Source organism: Mycetomoellerius zeteki, unplaced genomic scaffold, assembly GCF_001594055.1.
Source record: "Mycetomoellerius zeteki isolate Tzet28-1 unplaced genomic scaffold, Tzet1.0 scaffold82, whole genome shotgun sequence".
Taxonomy (NCBI): domain Eukaryota; kingdom Metazoa; phylum Arthropoda; class Insecta; order Hymenoptera; family Formicidae; genus Mycetomoellerius; species Mycetomoellerius zeteki.
Window position 1 is genome coordinate 252,471 of NW_017257851.1, and position 18,077 is coordinate 270,547.

At 32.2% G+C, this 18,077-nt stretch overlaps 1 protein-coding gene across 4 annotated transcripts in view; it reads right to left on the reverse strand.

Annotated features, from left to right (window-relative positions):
- Nucleotides 1-18,077, reverse strand: part of Phlpp (PH domain leucine-rich repeat protein phosphatase) — a 45,550-nt gene that overhangs the window by 9,441 nt on the left and 18,032 nt on the right. For 2 of the 4 annotated variants that reach the window (XM_018459309.1, XM_018459308.1), the window contains exons 1-4: nucleotides 7,786-7,847; nucleotides 7,162-7,319; nucleotides 6,658-6,804; nucleotides 757-904 (exon numbers count right to left, since the gene is read on the reverse strand). In XM_018459309.1, coding sequence (XP_018314811.1) covers nucleotides 757-904; nucleotides 6,658-6,804; nucleotides 7,162-7,319; nucleotides 7,786-7,845 — 513 coding nt within the window. In that variant the 5' untranslated portion in view covers nucleotides 7,846-7,847. Of the gene's footprint in view, nucleotides 1-756; nucleotides 905-6,657; nucleotides 6,805-7,161; nucleotides 7,320-7,785; nucleotides 7,848-18,077 lie in introns of those variants that run through there. The other 2 variants (XM_018459307.1, XM_018459306.1) reach the window with 1 other exon arrangement.

The window sequence follows — 18,077 nt, forward strand, 5'->3', positions numbered from 1 at the left end:
TTGTAACTCTACTGTTAATCTATAGTTTATATTACGTGTACTATTTTTAGTACTGAGATTTTTAGTACTGAGCAGCTTATATGCAGAAGTTATATGAATGTATATACATTCATTTTTTTTGCATACATTTTAAAATGGTTTACTTTTTTGTTAATTTTATAACCAAATACTGTTTTTTAAACAAAACTGATATTTTAAGGCTATTTTTATGGAAGGCCACATTATCACTCATTTTTTTCTTTGAGTCATTATGCAATGTCGTTTTTATTAATAGTATCCTAAGTAATAAATATTTCGTAACTTTGAGTCCAGAATCGATTCAACAACATTTTAACGAATGTAATTGTCAAGCTTTAAACTTAAGTATTGATTATTAACAAAGTTATTGTGTAAAATGTAACTGGGATGCCATAATACCACCTTCGAAAGTAATTAATGTTACTGTAGAAGTGTTTCAAGCTTCCATACTTTATCAATGTCATCGTAATCTAACATTATAGATACCTATAACGTATTTCTAATTTTTTTTATGTTATCCGATATAGTCTTATATACATTTTTTTCTGAATTTTTATATATTTCTTTATGTATTACATAAAGTTCTAAATAGAATTATTTGTTGAATTTTGTTATAAGTAACTTATTAATTTCTCATTTTCTAAACATGATTCTTATCAATTTATAGATTTGAAGAATTTTTTTAGTACTAAATCATTTATTAATATTTATTATATTATTCATGATAGTTTAACTTACTGTCAAAGTGAGAGCTCGCATGTTGACAAAGAATGGTACGGTATTGAGTAAATTTCCGACGAGGGAAATATTCCTCAAGTTTCTCAGCCGTGTCACTTCATCCGGTAGGTCCTTGATGCCATTGCGGTCAAGGATTAGTTCCTTCAAACTGCAACGTGATGATAAAGATGTTTTATTTAATAAACAAAGATTGCATCGCGAATAAATTAACTAGCTTTAAAAATATTGATAGTATGTATTAACACAATTCTTAATTAACATTTAAGAAACGAAGAATTCAAATTGTCTTTGAATTAATATGTGTTTTATTTGTCGTTATTCGATAGAATCATCTACAATGGGAGTAATATTGTAAATATAGTAAGCAGAAAGTTGAAAAAAATTGACAAATCATAATCGATTATTCTCCTTACATTTGATTGTGTTTGGTCAATTTCTTATGGCTTAGAACTTACTACTTCTATTGTGGGGGCAACCCTTATTATACTTTTTTCGTATTTAAATAAATTTGTTTCTTTGTTTTTTTCGTATAATTAAAGCATTTTCATTTTTGATACACTGTATAAAATATATTATAATATTTTGATACTAGATATATAAACCTATTTAGTATAAAAATATATATAAATTATTGAAAATAAGATAAAAATATAAAGATATAAAGATTTTATTATACTGAATATAATGTAAAATTAGAGAATTTTGTTCATTATTTACAGGATAGAAGTTTGTAACATTATTTTAAATTTTCGCTACTTTTTCTTAAAATATTAATTAATATAGAGGAAGAATTTGTATCTGGAAGAGTTTATTCGTAAATTATAGTTTTTGCGGACGTAGTAGTAGTGCAATTTTTAGCTACTGTGAATTGTATCTCGAAGCTTCGGACACGCGAGTCGGTGAACCTAAACGAGCGCGAGCCGCCCACAGGATGTGCACTTGAGTAGAAAGTTTCGAATTATAGTGAAAACCTTCGTTGCAGTAAACATCTGTGTCATCAGGCAGACTTTCGATTTTTGCTATTAAAGTAGTAGCGATTTTTATCAATAAACGCTTTTAATTTGACAAAAGCTTGAAATTCTTATTTTGATGTTACTAGTTACGTATAATGTGCGTTAAAATTTTTTCCACATATCTTTTTTGTTTAATCATTAAGTTAGCTTATGATTGATCCTTTAAGAAACGTCTTGAAAGAAAATCCTTGAAGATATTAAGATAATTTTTACGTTGTTTTATATAAATTATTAAAAATTCAGGAACTTTATTTTTAATTAAAAAAAATTTTAGAACAACATTTTCGAACATTATATCTTTAGTAATACAAGAAAGAGAAAACAAAACAGGACTAACGAACTGACAAATATTTCGAAAAAACTAACACAAATATTCACGACTATAAAACACTTTCTATAAATACGTTGTCAATAAATAATATCAGAAATAATTGCACACACAGAGAAAATAATTATAGATTGTTAAAAAAATATGATGCAAACAAATTAAAAAATTATAACAGTTGATTGTAACAGATCGTAAATAAATATATTATATATTACTATCGTCGTTAAAAGAGTTTACTATACGAAGCTGTTGCCATCTTATTTTAGAACGTGCATTCATTGTTTCTTATCTGATTTGGTACTTTTTGTTTTTTGATGTTGCTACGCACACGTTCGTTTAAAAACGGAGCAGTGTTCAAGTACCGAAGTACTTTCTTCAGTACGCTCGGTAGATACGATTGTTATCATCAACAAGCAATGTTGTTAGAGGAACACTTTATGCGTACACTGAAAGAAAAGATTGGCTACTGCAGCAAAATAGATAGTAAAATATGGCATAGCATTTTTAATTGATTGCAGCAGCCAATTTTTGGTTGTGTTAGCCTATCGAAATCCTATACTGACATTGCGGATAGACTAACGCAACCAAAAGTTAGCTGCAGCAACCAAAAATTGGCTGTTGCAGCCAATTAAAAATGCTATGCCATATTTTACCATCTAATTTGCTGCAGCAGCCAATCTTTTTTTCAGTGTAGATTTCATTTTTATGAATTCTTTTATTGTTGTTTTAATTATGTATTGTATGTACATGCATGAAGAAATATTTAAATATTAAAATCATAAGTATCTGGCATGATTCATTTTATTATATTAATTACTGTATGCTTTATGTTGTACACGAAAAAAAAGATTGACTGCTGCAGTAAATTAGATGGTTAAATATGGCATAGCATCCGCAATGTCAGTATAGGATTTCGATAGGCTAACACAACCAAAAATTGGCTGCTGCAATCAATTAAAAATGCTATGCCATATTTAACCATCTAATTTGCTGCAGCAGTCAATCTTTTTTTTCAGTGTAGGGTTTGTATCGAATAAAAACGTTGTTATATAAAACCATAACGCTATACTCTATAAATGTTAAAAATCCCTTGTATCGACGATTTTTTTCCCAATATTGCATTCTTTCCGAATGCTACGAAGTGCTGAAATAGCTGGCTCATCGTAAACAACAATACACCCTACCTGTGAGCAACATTCTCACTTTACGAGACCAATTTTGCGAATTGCAAATCGTACACCACACATGAAGAACTTTCACCATTGGACGCGTAAATGTATATTGCGTAGAGATATTTAAATTTTCGCGGATTAAAAAAGTTTTTACGACACAATAATAATCCGATTTTTGAACGTTGATCCCATGATCATGTGCAAACTTTAAGAATAGAGACAATCGCGATTGTCCCAATCATAGATCAAAAAGTTTCACCGTATCTCTTCGACCACAGAATTTTCGGTGGCGACTCGGAAGCGATCTCCACGGCTTTTCGTGGCGCGATTTTCCGGAGATACACACTCGCGGCGGCTCTTTCGAGGACTAAAGAGGTCGGTTGAAAGGCGAACTTATTCCTCTTGAGGATACCGTCTTGTGGCGAAGGAAGAAGAGGGAGGCAAAACCGAGGATGGGTTGGCTGACCACTCTGATGTAACAGAACAGAAATTGTCTGCCGGCGTACGAAGCGGGACCGAGCGATAATGCGCCGTGGCTTAGACCGGACATGCACCAGCGATGGCCGGCAAGCCGGTGAAATCCTTGTTACATATGATACCTTGATTCCACGTGAATAACGTCGCCAAATTATGCTGTTTGAAGCATAATACACGATACATACCACACACATGCATCTCCGTCAAAATCTATCCGAATATTATTTACGCTGTGACACGGTATAGGTAATTTCAGGAATATTTAGTACATTTAATTATACAGAACTATTTTGGACATTCAAATTGTTCGAAAGCCGAGATAATATCGTTATTACGATATGAATAATGATTTTAATACAAAAGATCGAGTTAACTGCGTTATCACCGAATGTGTTTAAATTTGAAAAGCGAATTTAATTATACCAGAAACCTATAAAGATTTAAATCTCTATGATCCTTAACGTAAGATATTTTATCTTTGGAAACCCTTTGTTCTCATATCTGGGTCAACTATACCTGGAACGATGGAAGCACCCGTGTTATCGCGCGAGTCGTATAATCTTAAATTCAAATTCGGTTTTCCCTCGTTTTGGGCGCTTCGTTTGACGTGATCGTTGAAAGTGAATCATGCAAAATTGCCTTAAAGTGCCGTCTCTTCCTGCGGTAGAACGGGGTTAGGCAACATCAAGAGTCGTACGTTGAAGCAGTGGCGCGAGACGGCGAGACTCAGGTGGAAACCGGCGCACGCGAGCCAAGAAAAGGTGAATGTCTATGAAACTTATGTTGGACTTGGTGAGTGCTTCATCCCGGGCAATTATATCTCGGGAGATCCTCATAAATGAACGTAAGTTTCCAGAAATATTATGTTACGCCTTTGTGATTCATAATCGAAAGCATCGGCGCGTGAAGACCGTTTCGAGAAAAACAAGAATAAAATATTATATAATATTCGTCTTTGTAATTTCTGGTATAGTCTTATTACATTAATTAAGTAAAATTTTCTACGTCACGCAGAACTTGGGATATTTAAAAATAAATTAACATCTATGAAATTCTTACATTTCAAAATGGAAATATTTTTTTGTATTTTTTATAATTTAGGAAGCAAATCTTTTTTTATTTAATTAAATATAAAAATGTGAAAAATTAGACGCAGCTTGCTAATTTCTTTGTTTAAAAATAGTTTCTTTGTTTAAAAATAAATTAAAAAATGCTTGGCGGTAAACGTATTAGGAAAATAATATTTTATTTAGATGAAGAATATCGTTTTATACATCAGCTATATCTGTTAATACACATCGTATAGATCTTTTGTTTAGATTTAAAAAAAAAAGGGATCAGAGATGTGCTAAAAAGAGAAGCTATGTTAACTAAGAATCACTTTTAATGTCGATTAAATGAAAGATTTATCTAAATAATCACCGTGGACCTAGTGGAAGAGAAACAGGGAGGTGTGTAACTATGTGATGATCGTCAAGACTAAATGTCGTAAATTCGCTTATGAGTTTACCGATGGCGAACCTATGCGAGGAGCACTTTTACCTTTCATGCGTATGTGCGCGCGTGCAGCGACGTCGTCGTGTTCACACCCCGTAGTTCCTCCCTCTGGCATCCTCATTTCCGGTCGATGGAAAGCGGTTTTCGAGAAACTTTACGTAATCTCCGTCTCAATTGTGTACCCCCCTTCTCGCAAGATCAGATTTTTTGCGTTGTCTAAAGTTGCGCGGTAGTAAGAAGCAGCTTATCGTGTAATCTTTATAATGTCTCGAACTTAATGATAATGTCTCAAACTTAAAAATATCTTAAAATATAAGAATCATGACATTTTAAAATCAATTACGAAGAAGAAAACTATATTCCCCGTCATATAATTATTTATTACTATTTTTCAATTTATAACTATTTATAACTATTTTTCATTATTATTTTTGCTTAACTAATAATAAGATTTGTTTAATAAATTGAAAAACAGTATACTAATAGGTATGGAACTCATTTCCAAAGAAATGTATATATTTTGGCAGGTAGTATAACTTTTCACTAAAATTTAAAAATTAGAGTAGAATTAAAAATGTAGAATTAAAAATAAATTATGAATTACAAATAAAAAATTATTCATCAAATCAAGAAATGGAAAATTCTCGTACAATTTGCTTCGTTATCATTTTAACTTATTTACAATGTTTTAATTCCTCAATATGTAGCTCTTCATTTCGGAACAAAAGAGTAAAATCATTTTGATGTATTATATAAATTTTTATAATCGATATTATATGTTCCTTGATTTTTAACATCAACAGTCGTCGTCGTTTTTCGAAAAATCAGAGTATTAACAGCATTATTCAATTATTATCACGCATGATTTTCCACACGAGCCTGTTATCAGTGCTGATCGACAATCCCACGTGATTAATGTGTTGGTAATCAATTGTACTCCTAGATTGACGCGCATAAATCAAGTGGTATGGAGGGAAAATTTAGTCGCGTGCACATAAATGCATACAACCTGCTATATCGATTTATAAAATAGATATATCGTTGTAGTCATCGCTAAAGAATAAATAATAAAAAAATAATTTAAAAATAATTTAAAAATAATTTTTAAAAATTTTGGAATTTTCCAAAAGTTCGATTATATTTTTTAATTATAAAACACTTGAAGAGATAAAAAGCACGATCTACCAAAGTTCTTTAATTAAAGTCTATTTAAATAGGAAACAAGTGATATAACATAGATAAAAAGATTTTAGAGATAATTGTTACGCATGTCTGATAAAAATCAATCTCTTCTGATAGTGAAGAATAAACAAGTGAGATCTTTTCTGTTTAAAAGGGGATTATTAATCTAATCCACTTTTGTTATAAACAGCACAGATAGATGAATAAGTAAATTATGAAATTATATACATACTTGATCAGTCGGCAGATGTCAACCGGAATTATCTCGATCTTATTGTCCGAGAGATTAAGGTAGGTCAGCGCTGGCAGCTCCAGCAATTCCCTCGGGATTCTGTGGAGATTGTTGTTCTCCAGATGGACGGCATGAAGTTTGGGAAACCTACATACGGAAAGGAATGAAGAGTTACGTACGAATTAACTACCAATTAAAGTTTGCAGTTTCGCCGCGTTCGTGCGGACACTCACACGCTTTTCTTTGCTCTTATCGACGAAGGGGTTAATCTATCCGTGTTCTAATTACTTGATATTTCGCAAGAATTAATTTAATTTCTCTTTTTCTTCTTTTTTATCGGCTGTTTTTCTCGTTAATTTCATTGAAATTGAAAGTTACTGCTCAGCTTTTTTTTTTATCGCACAATAATCAGAGAAAATCAAAAGTGATGGAAAATAAATGGAAGAAAGTTTTTATATTATTCCATATTAGAGCGATTTAATGTAGATGCAAAAGAAAGTATACCTGTGTAGAAGCTTCAGATTGTTATCAACGTTAGTGAACTGGTTGCGTCCTAATGCGAGCTCCTCTATTGCTGGAAAAGCAATCGTGCTGTCGGGAACCCTTGAAAGGCCTGCCTTGTTCAAGTCCAATTTTTTGGGGCATGTCGACGACTGCGTAGCCTGTAAAAATACAAAAGAGAATGTGATATGTTAATATTATAAATGTAATGGACACAAATAATAAAAGAAAAATAAAATAAATAATATTATAAAAACACACGTTAATATCAATAAATAAAAGTATCTGAAAATACCTTTCCGGTTTTTATTAAGAGAAATCCTTGATTAAGAAATATGTAAGCTCTAACTATTAAGACAATTTTATTACATCATAAGATTTCATTTCGCAAGCAAGCCAAATTTATTTGGCAAGTAGAGAAAGTGTGATCGCTGTCACCTAATCAGCAAACAATGTTTTAAAAATTTTTAATATTTAATCAAAAATGTATTTTTATATTAAAAATATATTTTAAAAACATTGTCTGCTAATTGGACAGACAGATTATTATTATAATAGATTATTATTTCACAGCTAAATTATTATTGCAGTTTTCATAATCCATAAAATTATATATGCCATGTTTACCTCGAACTCCAAGGAGTCCGTATCTATGGTGTCGTCTTTGTCAAAGTCACGCTCCTCCATGATAGCAATCAAGTCTCCGACATGCACCATCTTTCGAACCGTCGCATATTCTTGCGCGAATACGCAAGTTCGCATCAAGCGAGCGCGCGCGCAATGTAATTAAATTCACGGTTCACTTTGATATAATCATCACTTGTGTATAAACCACATAATTTACTTTGTAGTAGCACGTCTAAAAGTTTATTCACAAGAGTGCTGTAATTTCGCTAACATTGTAATATTTAATTTTATATTACTGTATTTTATCTAACGCCGATCCTTTAAAATTGTAAAAATTAATTATTTTAATTAATGTTGATTGCAGTGAGTGACGTTCCCTTGTGATTCTTCATACACTACGGAGCAATATTTCGTTCAGATCAAACGATTCGTTATTGTAGCAACAGACAAGAGAGAGAAAGACAGAGATAGAGATATCGCTTAATAATAAAATCAATAATAATTCAACAATATCCGTATGCAGCGCGATTATTAATCAGACATAGAGAGTACTCGTCGGAGCAAGCGTTCGAACGAAACAAGCGAACGAATTTTAACGTTGTAATTTCGTCACGTCGTTTCGATTTGTTCTTCCGAAGGTTGTGCATTCGAAATTACAAAACGCCCAATTGACATGGCGCAATTATTGGATAGCGTACAAATACGAACAGCTCGCAAATCTAGAAATAGAGTGACGTATGATGTGCGTAATAAAATGAAACAATTTCACGAATTTCACGTGAAGTCATACATTTTTGTGTGTGTATGTATAAAAGAGAGATATATATTTTATAATGTTTTATTAAATGTTTGTGTGTGTGAATAGTCTTAGCTATAAGTATAAAAGCGTTCTCACAAATTGATTTAATAATGTTCTATATTTAACAAAAAATAAATTAAAAACAGTTTTATTAAAAAATAATCTTTATTTTTAAACAATTTTGACGTTTTTGACTTTTATTACTGCCTTTTCCAAAAAGTGCAATAAATTAAGGGTGCATTATACTTATGTGTGGTCAAGATTACATATTATATCTATACAATGATGTAATTTTACATCATTCGTACAGAATAAATTAAAAATTTATTTTAAATTAATGATATAATCGATTTTTTAAAATAAAATTCAAATACAATTCAATAAAAAACTAGATTAAATTAATTTAATTGAAATTAATTTAATTAAATAAAATTAATTCTTAATAGCTTTTGAAAATTTAAATATAAATAAAATGATAACAAATAATATAATAAAATAAAATTTATTTTCAAATAACTTTTAATACTATATCAAATAATTTAATTGTGTGACCTCTATTTGCTCTTTTAATATACGTCAGAAATAATTCATTTTGCATTTACAATTCGCATTTTATACGTTTTCTATGACTTGATTTGGACTTTATCGTTAAGTAAAGATTATAATGCATTCAGCCTTGCTGAACTTCATTGTAAGAAACTAACGTAAAGTAGCGGCGATGCACGAGCAATATTTGTGCCGACAAGTATTGTTCTGCTCGTTGCCTCGGCTACGAATAGCCTCTCATTGTCCGCAGCGGATTTTCAACCGAACAATGAAGACGTCAGTCATAGCTTTCTTATCGGCATTAGATTCGTCAGCGATCGCGCCCGAACCTCCCTAAAACAATACGACGGAAAAATCGTTACCGGTCATTAGAAAGCAGAACGTCGCGCATCAGATCGAATCATAATCAAAAAGAAGGAAAGAAAAACTTCATATTATGTATTTAGTATTATTGTACTTAGTAAAGAAATTAAGCTTAAAAAAATTTTTGATTTATAGGAATATTATTTTATAGGAATATTATTTAAAGGCAGAAATTTCCTCAAATCAGATTAATTTTAAATGTATCCAATCGAATTCTAAAATCGTTCTAGAAAATGTGATAATCAAAAAGATGCCCCAATTTTTTTTCAAGATTTGTTTTGACGTTTTAAAAACTTTTATCGCCGCTTGTTATTTTTGTGGAAAGAATGGATTTCATCGAAAAATTTTATCTTATATTTTACATTTTTTTTTTCATAAAAATTAATGTTATCTTCTTTTAAACTAACGATTTTAGTCATTCTAATCTAGGAGCTGTGCTTGCTTATTATACATAATAATTATCGTCCTCGATTTATGGTAGACGTTTGAAGCTTAACAGTTTCATAAAACTATGAATTCACAGAATAAAATTTCTTGTCGTATTATGATAAACTGTATAAAATATAAATTTAACGCAGTTTATCATAATAATCGAGAATCTTTTTTTCGGGACGCCATTAGAGGAAGTGCCACCGTTGATGAAAAAGAAAATGGGATTACGAGGAAAAGAGAACGATACCGTGTCGCGGGAAAGAGCTCGAGTCGCATGAGCGAGCATGATCGTCACATGATGATTAATTTCCGGTCTAGCGGCATCAAATCCGAGAGAAAGTGATTTACGTTTTAGACGTGTATGTATTAAGTACAGTCTTATGTAATCGAACGTTCGACGAATTTAGAAGCGATTCGTTTTCACAGGAATCCTCAGGACATTCATAATCAGGGTTTAAAGTGATCAGATTCGTTCAAGCGATACGTTTCTGACGCTTCTTTCGGTAGCACCCCCATGGTAGTATCCCAGATTTAACTCTATTCTTCCATCGCTGCATCGTCTCAATTCTACCAATTTCCTGACGATAATTTCCCATCGGAATCCCGCGATCGATTGATTCTACTTTCCGATCGCAACTTTGAGTTCATTGATCGTCCTCGAGTTTCCATTTGATCTGGGAATATAGGATGAGGGGAAAGAAGAAGAAAAAGCTGCGAAGGATATAAAAAATGGACATAACGAGAGAAAAAGGAGATGAAAAAAGTCGCGCGTAACCGGCCGGTTGACACACGTCACCGATGGGTTGGAAATGAGAAAGAAATAAGATGAAACGATGTTTCTAACGGACGCGTTTAGCTCACCGTGAACAGACGAGATAGAAAGAAGCAAAGGAGAGAACACCAAGAAGAAAGGAAAAAATAAACTCCGTGTCCCGACTGTCTGCACTCGTCGACGTTGGCTAACGAGGGAAATAACTTTTCTGAGAAAGTCCGGACTTTCGATACTCTGATGAATCAAGTTAGCTGCTAATCTGCCGTGTGATAATCCAGGACTAAGGTGGAGGAGACGTGTGTGTGTGTGTGTGTGTGTGTGTGTGTGTGTGTGTGTGTGTGTGTGTGTGTGTGTGTGTGTGTGTGTGTGTGTGTGTGTGTGTGTGTGTGTGTGTGTGTGTGTGTGTGTGTGTGTGTGAGAGAGAGAGAGAGAGGAGGGGGAGGGGACTGTGGTCTCTTTTTGGCAAGAATCATTCTTTCAACTTTGAAAACTTTTCTCTCTTCTTTTCCTTTTTTCTTTTTCGATTTAAAAGTGCTGACAAATTGGAGTTAAGCCTTGCGAATTGTAACGAAGATAAATAATTTAGAGGATTTGTGTAGATCAGGGATGTATGCGAAATTAGAGGCATTATGGAAATGATGAGCTGTGAAATAGATTCAGCGCGATGTGTGTCGTGTGTGAGATGCACGAATTATTATGAGATATAATTAACGAGTACTGTTAGCGCATCGGACGTGAATTCGCTTAACATCGTATACCGTTCGGCACGTGCGAAGTAAATTCATCATGCGAATTATGTAAACCGTTAAACGAGTCTTTTGAAATGTTTGGAGAGAACAATCGTGGTAATTACGGAGAGCACAAGAGGCGAATTAAGGTTGAAAAGCAGTTGATTAGGAAAAGTTGATAATTAAGATTGTTGCCTTTAATAACATGGTACATTAATTCTCATAATAGATAATACAGAGTCAGCTTGAATTACAGTGTTTATTATAATTAGTTTTAAATGATATACCAACGCTATGAAACAAACATTCATTGAATGCTTCTAAATTATAAAATAAATTTATATACATAACATTTTATTATTTATTACACATATAAAAGAGTATTAATTTCTTTTATAAGAAAATATTTATTTATTACATAATAAATATACATTTATATAATTATATATAATAAAAATATACTATAATTATGTATGTATTTATTATATAATAAAAATATCAAAAATATTGTTTACGGAAACACAAACAAATATGATAAATGACAATTTTGCGTTTCGCGGGTTTTCTCCGTGTTTAGATCCATTCTTGGAATGCCAACGTTTCGTGAATCTTGCAGTTCACTTCATCAGGGCGAGGAGCAGCCTGATACAGTATCAGACTCAAGAATATTAAATATGATAAATCTTTAATATATTATAATTTAACATAACGCGATTTTATATTGAGAGAACACAGAATATTTCATCAATTATTGAATTCACATATAATATGATAAAATTATTATATACATATGGAAAAGTTTTACGATTCCCTTGTTATTCACCAAATTTTATTCAACCACGATTCTTTTTTAATGTCCTAGGCTTGCGAAATTAATACTGGGATTGGGACAGCTTCTAGTTTGTTTAATAATAGGTACGTCCGTTGAATCAGATAAATCACCCTTAATCGATTATCGGCAACCGCGTATCGGTGGTTTCCGCGGATAGTTAAAAATTCTGACCGCAACGCATGTTTCGATTAATTTCCCGAGATAGTGCCTAAAGCGAAACGCGGCAACGACATTCAAACGCGCTTTCGAAAGTTTCTTTGACGTTGTGGACTTTTAATTAATTTCTCAATATGGTGTTTATTTTGATAATTATCATTTGGGTAAAAACATATAATTTCAGCAGTATACAAAGCGTGACAAAAGTTACAACATTTTACCAGCTTTTTATCAAAATTGTGTGTGTTGACGTTAATTTTTCAGTAAAAATTCTTAACAAAAATTTAATCGCGTAATTCATTTTTCGTAAAGTTAAAAATTTTACGAAAATTATTTCCACATAATTTAATTTGCCAAATTTCATTCTAAATATTAAACGCTCCCCGCAATTATGCTGCGCTTTGAATCCTCGCAAAGAAGGACCGAAAATTTGCGAAAGTACGTACTTTCTCGAGCTTAATGAAAACTTTATGGACTATCCCCTTTCCATTACGGACTATAGCATCCAGGTTGAACATCGTCTTTCTAACGTGCATCTTAATTCCGTCAATTTCCGAAGTTGAACACGATCGTAAAGTAACGCTCATCCATTTAAATGTGAAACGTCTAGATTCGGAATTCTTCAACCGAACGTTATCCCGAAAAAGACGCTCGAGAAACACTAGTCTAGTTGATTCGTCGTCTTCGTCTGCTCGCAGGATACGGAGCATTATTCACGACTACCGCCCGCACATCACTGAGGAACCGAGCGGAGACTTTGTCGCGTGTCCCGCAGCTCGTAAAGCGGAAGAGCACGCTCAGGTGCTTAGCATTGCGCAATTTTTGTGTCTGCTAGACACTTCGAGTTCCAGCTCCGGGACACTATTTGAAAGGACGACACAAAGATACCGCTCTGACATTGACATTTAGCCGCTGGGAAAATACATTCGCAAATGACACATGTACGTGCATTTGTGAAAATTCTCGATCTCCTCGACGGTCCTTATTCTTAACTTGACTATATAAATATACCTATCTTTAACTAGTTACAAGGAAACAATTCTCGAGAGAAGGATGTGAAATTTCATTGTTTTCAATAAAAGATTCGGAAAACAAAAAAGATATTACAAGTTGCGATGTGAAAGATATCACACTGAAAAAAAAATTTGCAGATTTTAAATAAATATTTACTCCAGTAGTACTAACGAAATATTTATTTATAATAAATAAATATTTATTCAAAATAAAACAGTTATGTTTAAATCGAATAAATATATGTTTACATTTAGTAAATATTTCGTTAGTACTATATATATATATTGGAATAAATATTTATTTAAAATCTACAAATTTTTTTCTGTGCATAAATAAATATTAGATAGGTTACTTTATTTTTGAATTACATGTGTAAATATTTCGTTATTTTTATAATAAAATGCACACAATTAAACTTATAAACTAAATTAACATTATTGTATTAATACAGTCAAAATAAATATCTATTGTTAAAGTACTTAAAAATTAAAATATATCAGTATTTAGTGAAAAGATTTTCTCAATTCGAAGAATCTCAGAATTCAAGAATTCAGGAAAAAATAAGATTCATGGATGTAGTTTGTTCATTTTCTTGACATTATCAAAACGCATTACGTTTTTACTGTAGATATGCTGTCGAAATAAAAGTAACGTTGACATGGTTGAACCCTCGCGGAAGATTAGCGTTTATCCTTTTTCCTTTCTCAATTACGGGGACGCATTGCGCAATCTTCGCGATGCGGCCAGAAGACTTCTCTAATGGCCAATTTGAAGATCAATTTCGCGTGCCCGTACCGTTGGAATGCACATAACGGTGCGCGCACATCCGCGCTTCTTCGTCTTTTCCAAGAGGAAGGAAAAGTTCAGTTAAACAAAAGTTCAACCTGCATCACCTTTTCGTAAGAACTGTTTATTTTCTGATAGCGGATATCGGATTGAACTTATCACTGTGACTCATCACATAATATTTCAGATATTATTTGTTTACTGATTAAATAATATTTCGAAGTTAATACGAGAGTTTAATAATATATTAAGAGTATATTTATATTAATATAAAAGTTTCTATAAAATATGAGATGTCACCTACAGTTAAAATCTGTCATCAGAAATGTCAGAAATATTTTTACCGTGGTGGATAGCAAATGTAGCTTAATGCAATTAAGTCTTTTAGCTTCTTAGAATTAAATAAGTAAATTACAAATACACTTTGCAATTAAATAAGTAAATTACAAGTCAATAATTTGTCCTTTTAAAATTTATTAATTAAGCTGAAAATAGTCTGTCTAAACTTACTTAAAATTTTGCGTGAGACAAGAAATTGTCAATATGAAACTCTCGCTTTATCAGCAAAGAGAAAACCGCGCGAGAAATAAATTTCAATTAAACTTCTTGAGAACACTCTGGAAGAGAAGTTGCGCATATTGAAGAGATTAGTTTATTTTATCAACATCAATATTATTCTGAATGATAAAGTGATTGTTTGCCAATTTCCTTTTCGCAGATTTTCTATTTTTCATAAAATCATATTGTGGAACGTCGCACAAATTGTTTCGAATTTTTCAAATATATATTTTTGACGATTTTGCTGATAGTTACTTTTTTCAGCTGCAGCATGCCGTCAATCCTCGGTTTTGCATTTCATGGTGGGCCGAGCGTGTCGATCCAATCTCTTGTTCGAACGGGCACCAGCGATACGCGTCGTTCGTTAAGGCGAAATTTCTCAGTTTGCTTTTGACCATTCCAAACGAGTCATTCGAAGCGAAAGACAATTGTATAAATAAGTCCTTATACTTGAATAAACGTGCGACTACCTTCGCATCGACGAGAAACTTATTCTTTTTATCCCAATGTGATAATATATTATATGATACTTTATTTTCTGCAATGTATTATATTATATACAATATAATACAATGCAATATGTATTATACTATAAACAATATTATACTATATACAATACAGTATTATATATATAATTATAGTTATACATATATATAGGCATATACACGGTATTATGTTTGGCCGTTAGATTTTGCTTGCGACAAGTACCGCGATATCACGCGCGAACCCTAGTTACAGTTATGGTCGTAGGAAAGCTAATTGCGCCGATATCACGTTACATTATCATGACTCGTATGACTGGCTGTTGCGGTTAATAAACTCCAACTCCAGTTTCGTTGTTTATTCCCTCCCGAGAACTACCCCCGCGAGCGAGAACGCGAGATAAGGGTTGTGAGAGAGCGTAGTAGACGATATCGCGTCGCCCGATAATTTACGGGCGAGTAACCGAAGGGAAAAGAATGAGCGAGTTTTGGAATACAGCAAGTATTCGTGGAAATATAGGAAGCGTCTTGGGGATACGTTACCTCACACCTGAGCCAAGCCTTCGTTGAGCCTTTTATTCGAAATTCTGCGCGAGAAGTAACGTGGGGTGCGCCAAGCGAGAGATACGGGGAGGATATTTGATATACGTGATCGAACGTGCGCGAGGAGGATATTTGAATAACGTGATAAGGATTCTTTCCCAGCGTTCGATAAATGCATTCCGGCCGTACTGTGCCGTCCGTTTTTGTCCCGGAAAAGCCGGAAACGCTATGGCAGGTGGAAGTTGGACGGGGAAGAAATTGACGAGGGTGGATATCTAGGCGATCGGTCGATTAGGCGGGTATGGAGGACTTGCGGTGGTGAATTGGATACGAGGAAGGTGACAAGATACCGTTCATTCAAAAAAAATTGTGGCTCGTGAGAGAGAAAATGAGGTGAACTCGCACTGGTTACCAGCTTCTTTTACATCGTGAATGTAATCGGAATCTAATCGGGATAATTGGATAAGCGTGACGAGGTATGTATAGAAAAAATTTATATTCTTTAGTAATAAAAATAATAGTGATTAATAAATTATTAAGAAACGATAATTATTCGTTTAAAATGTAGATCTTGTTATAGAGTAATTTGTAATACTGTTATAGAATTATAAAAAATTATGAAAAGTGCTTTCCATTTTTTGTCAGATACAAATATTTTATTGACATGATTCATTTCATTTTCAAAATTAATTTTTATTAATCTCTTTATAATTTTTATATTTTTATATATTTTTATAATTATTCTATTTTTATATTATTATTGATATTTTTTTAATTTTGTATTTCTATTTCTTAATATATCATTGTTATAGAGAAAAGATATAAAAATCCGCGTATTATGTATTCTTACAGGATTCTGCCGTATCAACGTAGCATTTCTTCTTCAGACTAACTTCTTCGTTTCTCAAAAGATAGTGTTACAATCTCAAAATTGAATTTGGTGATTTCACATCTTTGATAAAATGTATTGTTTTTGTATGTTATATAAGATCATATTAGTTATAAAAGAATATGCATATTTATTTGCTGAAAGAGATTAAATTTAACTTAAATATTTATTTTTATCTATTTGTCACTGATTGTGAGATAGAATATAAAAGCTTCAAATTTAAGACGAATCTTTTAAAATTTCGATGCAGTAAAAAATTTTTTTTTAATATTTGAGAGATTTTATACATATATATTTACATTTATGCAAATTAAATATTTGGAAATCTTGTAATTAATTATTTGCATAAAAAGATTTAATTTATTATTTGCACAATAATGTTTATTTGACAATTTTTCAATTTAGAAAGATATACTGTCACATTTTAACTCTTATAATTAGTACACACGATAGGTCGTTCGTATCCGGAGTTAATTTTCGTCACTTTTACAATTATACAAAAATTAATAAGTCATTCTTACATATACTTTGATATCATTATATGAGTATTTATAAAGTTATGCATTTTTGTAAAAAAAAGGAAAAGAATAGAGATTTAGCCAGATACCTCTAGTATGATATTTAAAAAAAAAAGGAATATGGTATGCCGATCCATGAATGAGCCAATTATGTGTACTAAGGGTTAACTCTATCATAAAAAGATTGTATTGCTATTACAATTACAAATATAGGTATATCATTGTCATCTGTATATAAGAAAATGAATTTTATTCTAATTAAAACAAAAAAACGTTTATTATTTAAGGTTCAAATACGTGCAATTATTGGTGCGATAGCACATGCTGATAAGCTTCAAAGGATCAATGTGACATTCAGTAAACATACATTCTATGTAACCTATACATCTTTGCCGTAAACGCATTAATTTTGTCCAATGAACCGAAAAGCGATAGTCAATGCGGCTATTTGTCTTGTGGGAATTGATCGAATCCACCATAATTTCCAAGGGTGTAAAATAATAATAGCGCAATCGACGCAAATTGCAGCAGTAAAGTAATTACGTTCGATTAGGATATATAAAAATAAAGAAGGATCAGATCTTCTTTGTGCATACTTTTGGTGCAACAAGTTTATAATTCCGTAGTCTTCTTTCTCGCATTAGAGAAGGGTAGAAAGTTTTCGCGATTTCGTTTGCAATTTCTAAGACTTTTTTAAGTGACTCTGTGGAGTATCTCAAATGATTGCAAAATCTGATTGAAAAAACTGATCGATCACGGACAGGATCGTGTCGCTCTTTCTCTCTTTTCTCGAATGAACACGGTAATGCGTGAAAAACTGTCAAGATGGTTCCCTTGCTACCTGCGTCATTCCCGATGAGAAATAGATGCGTTT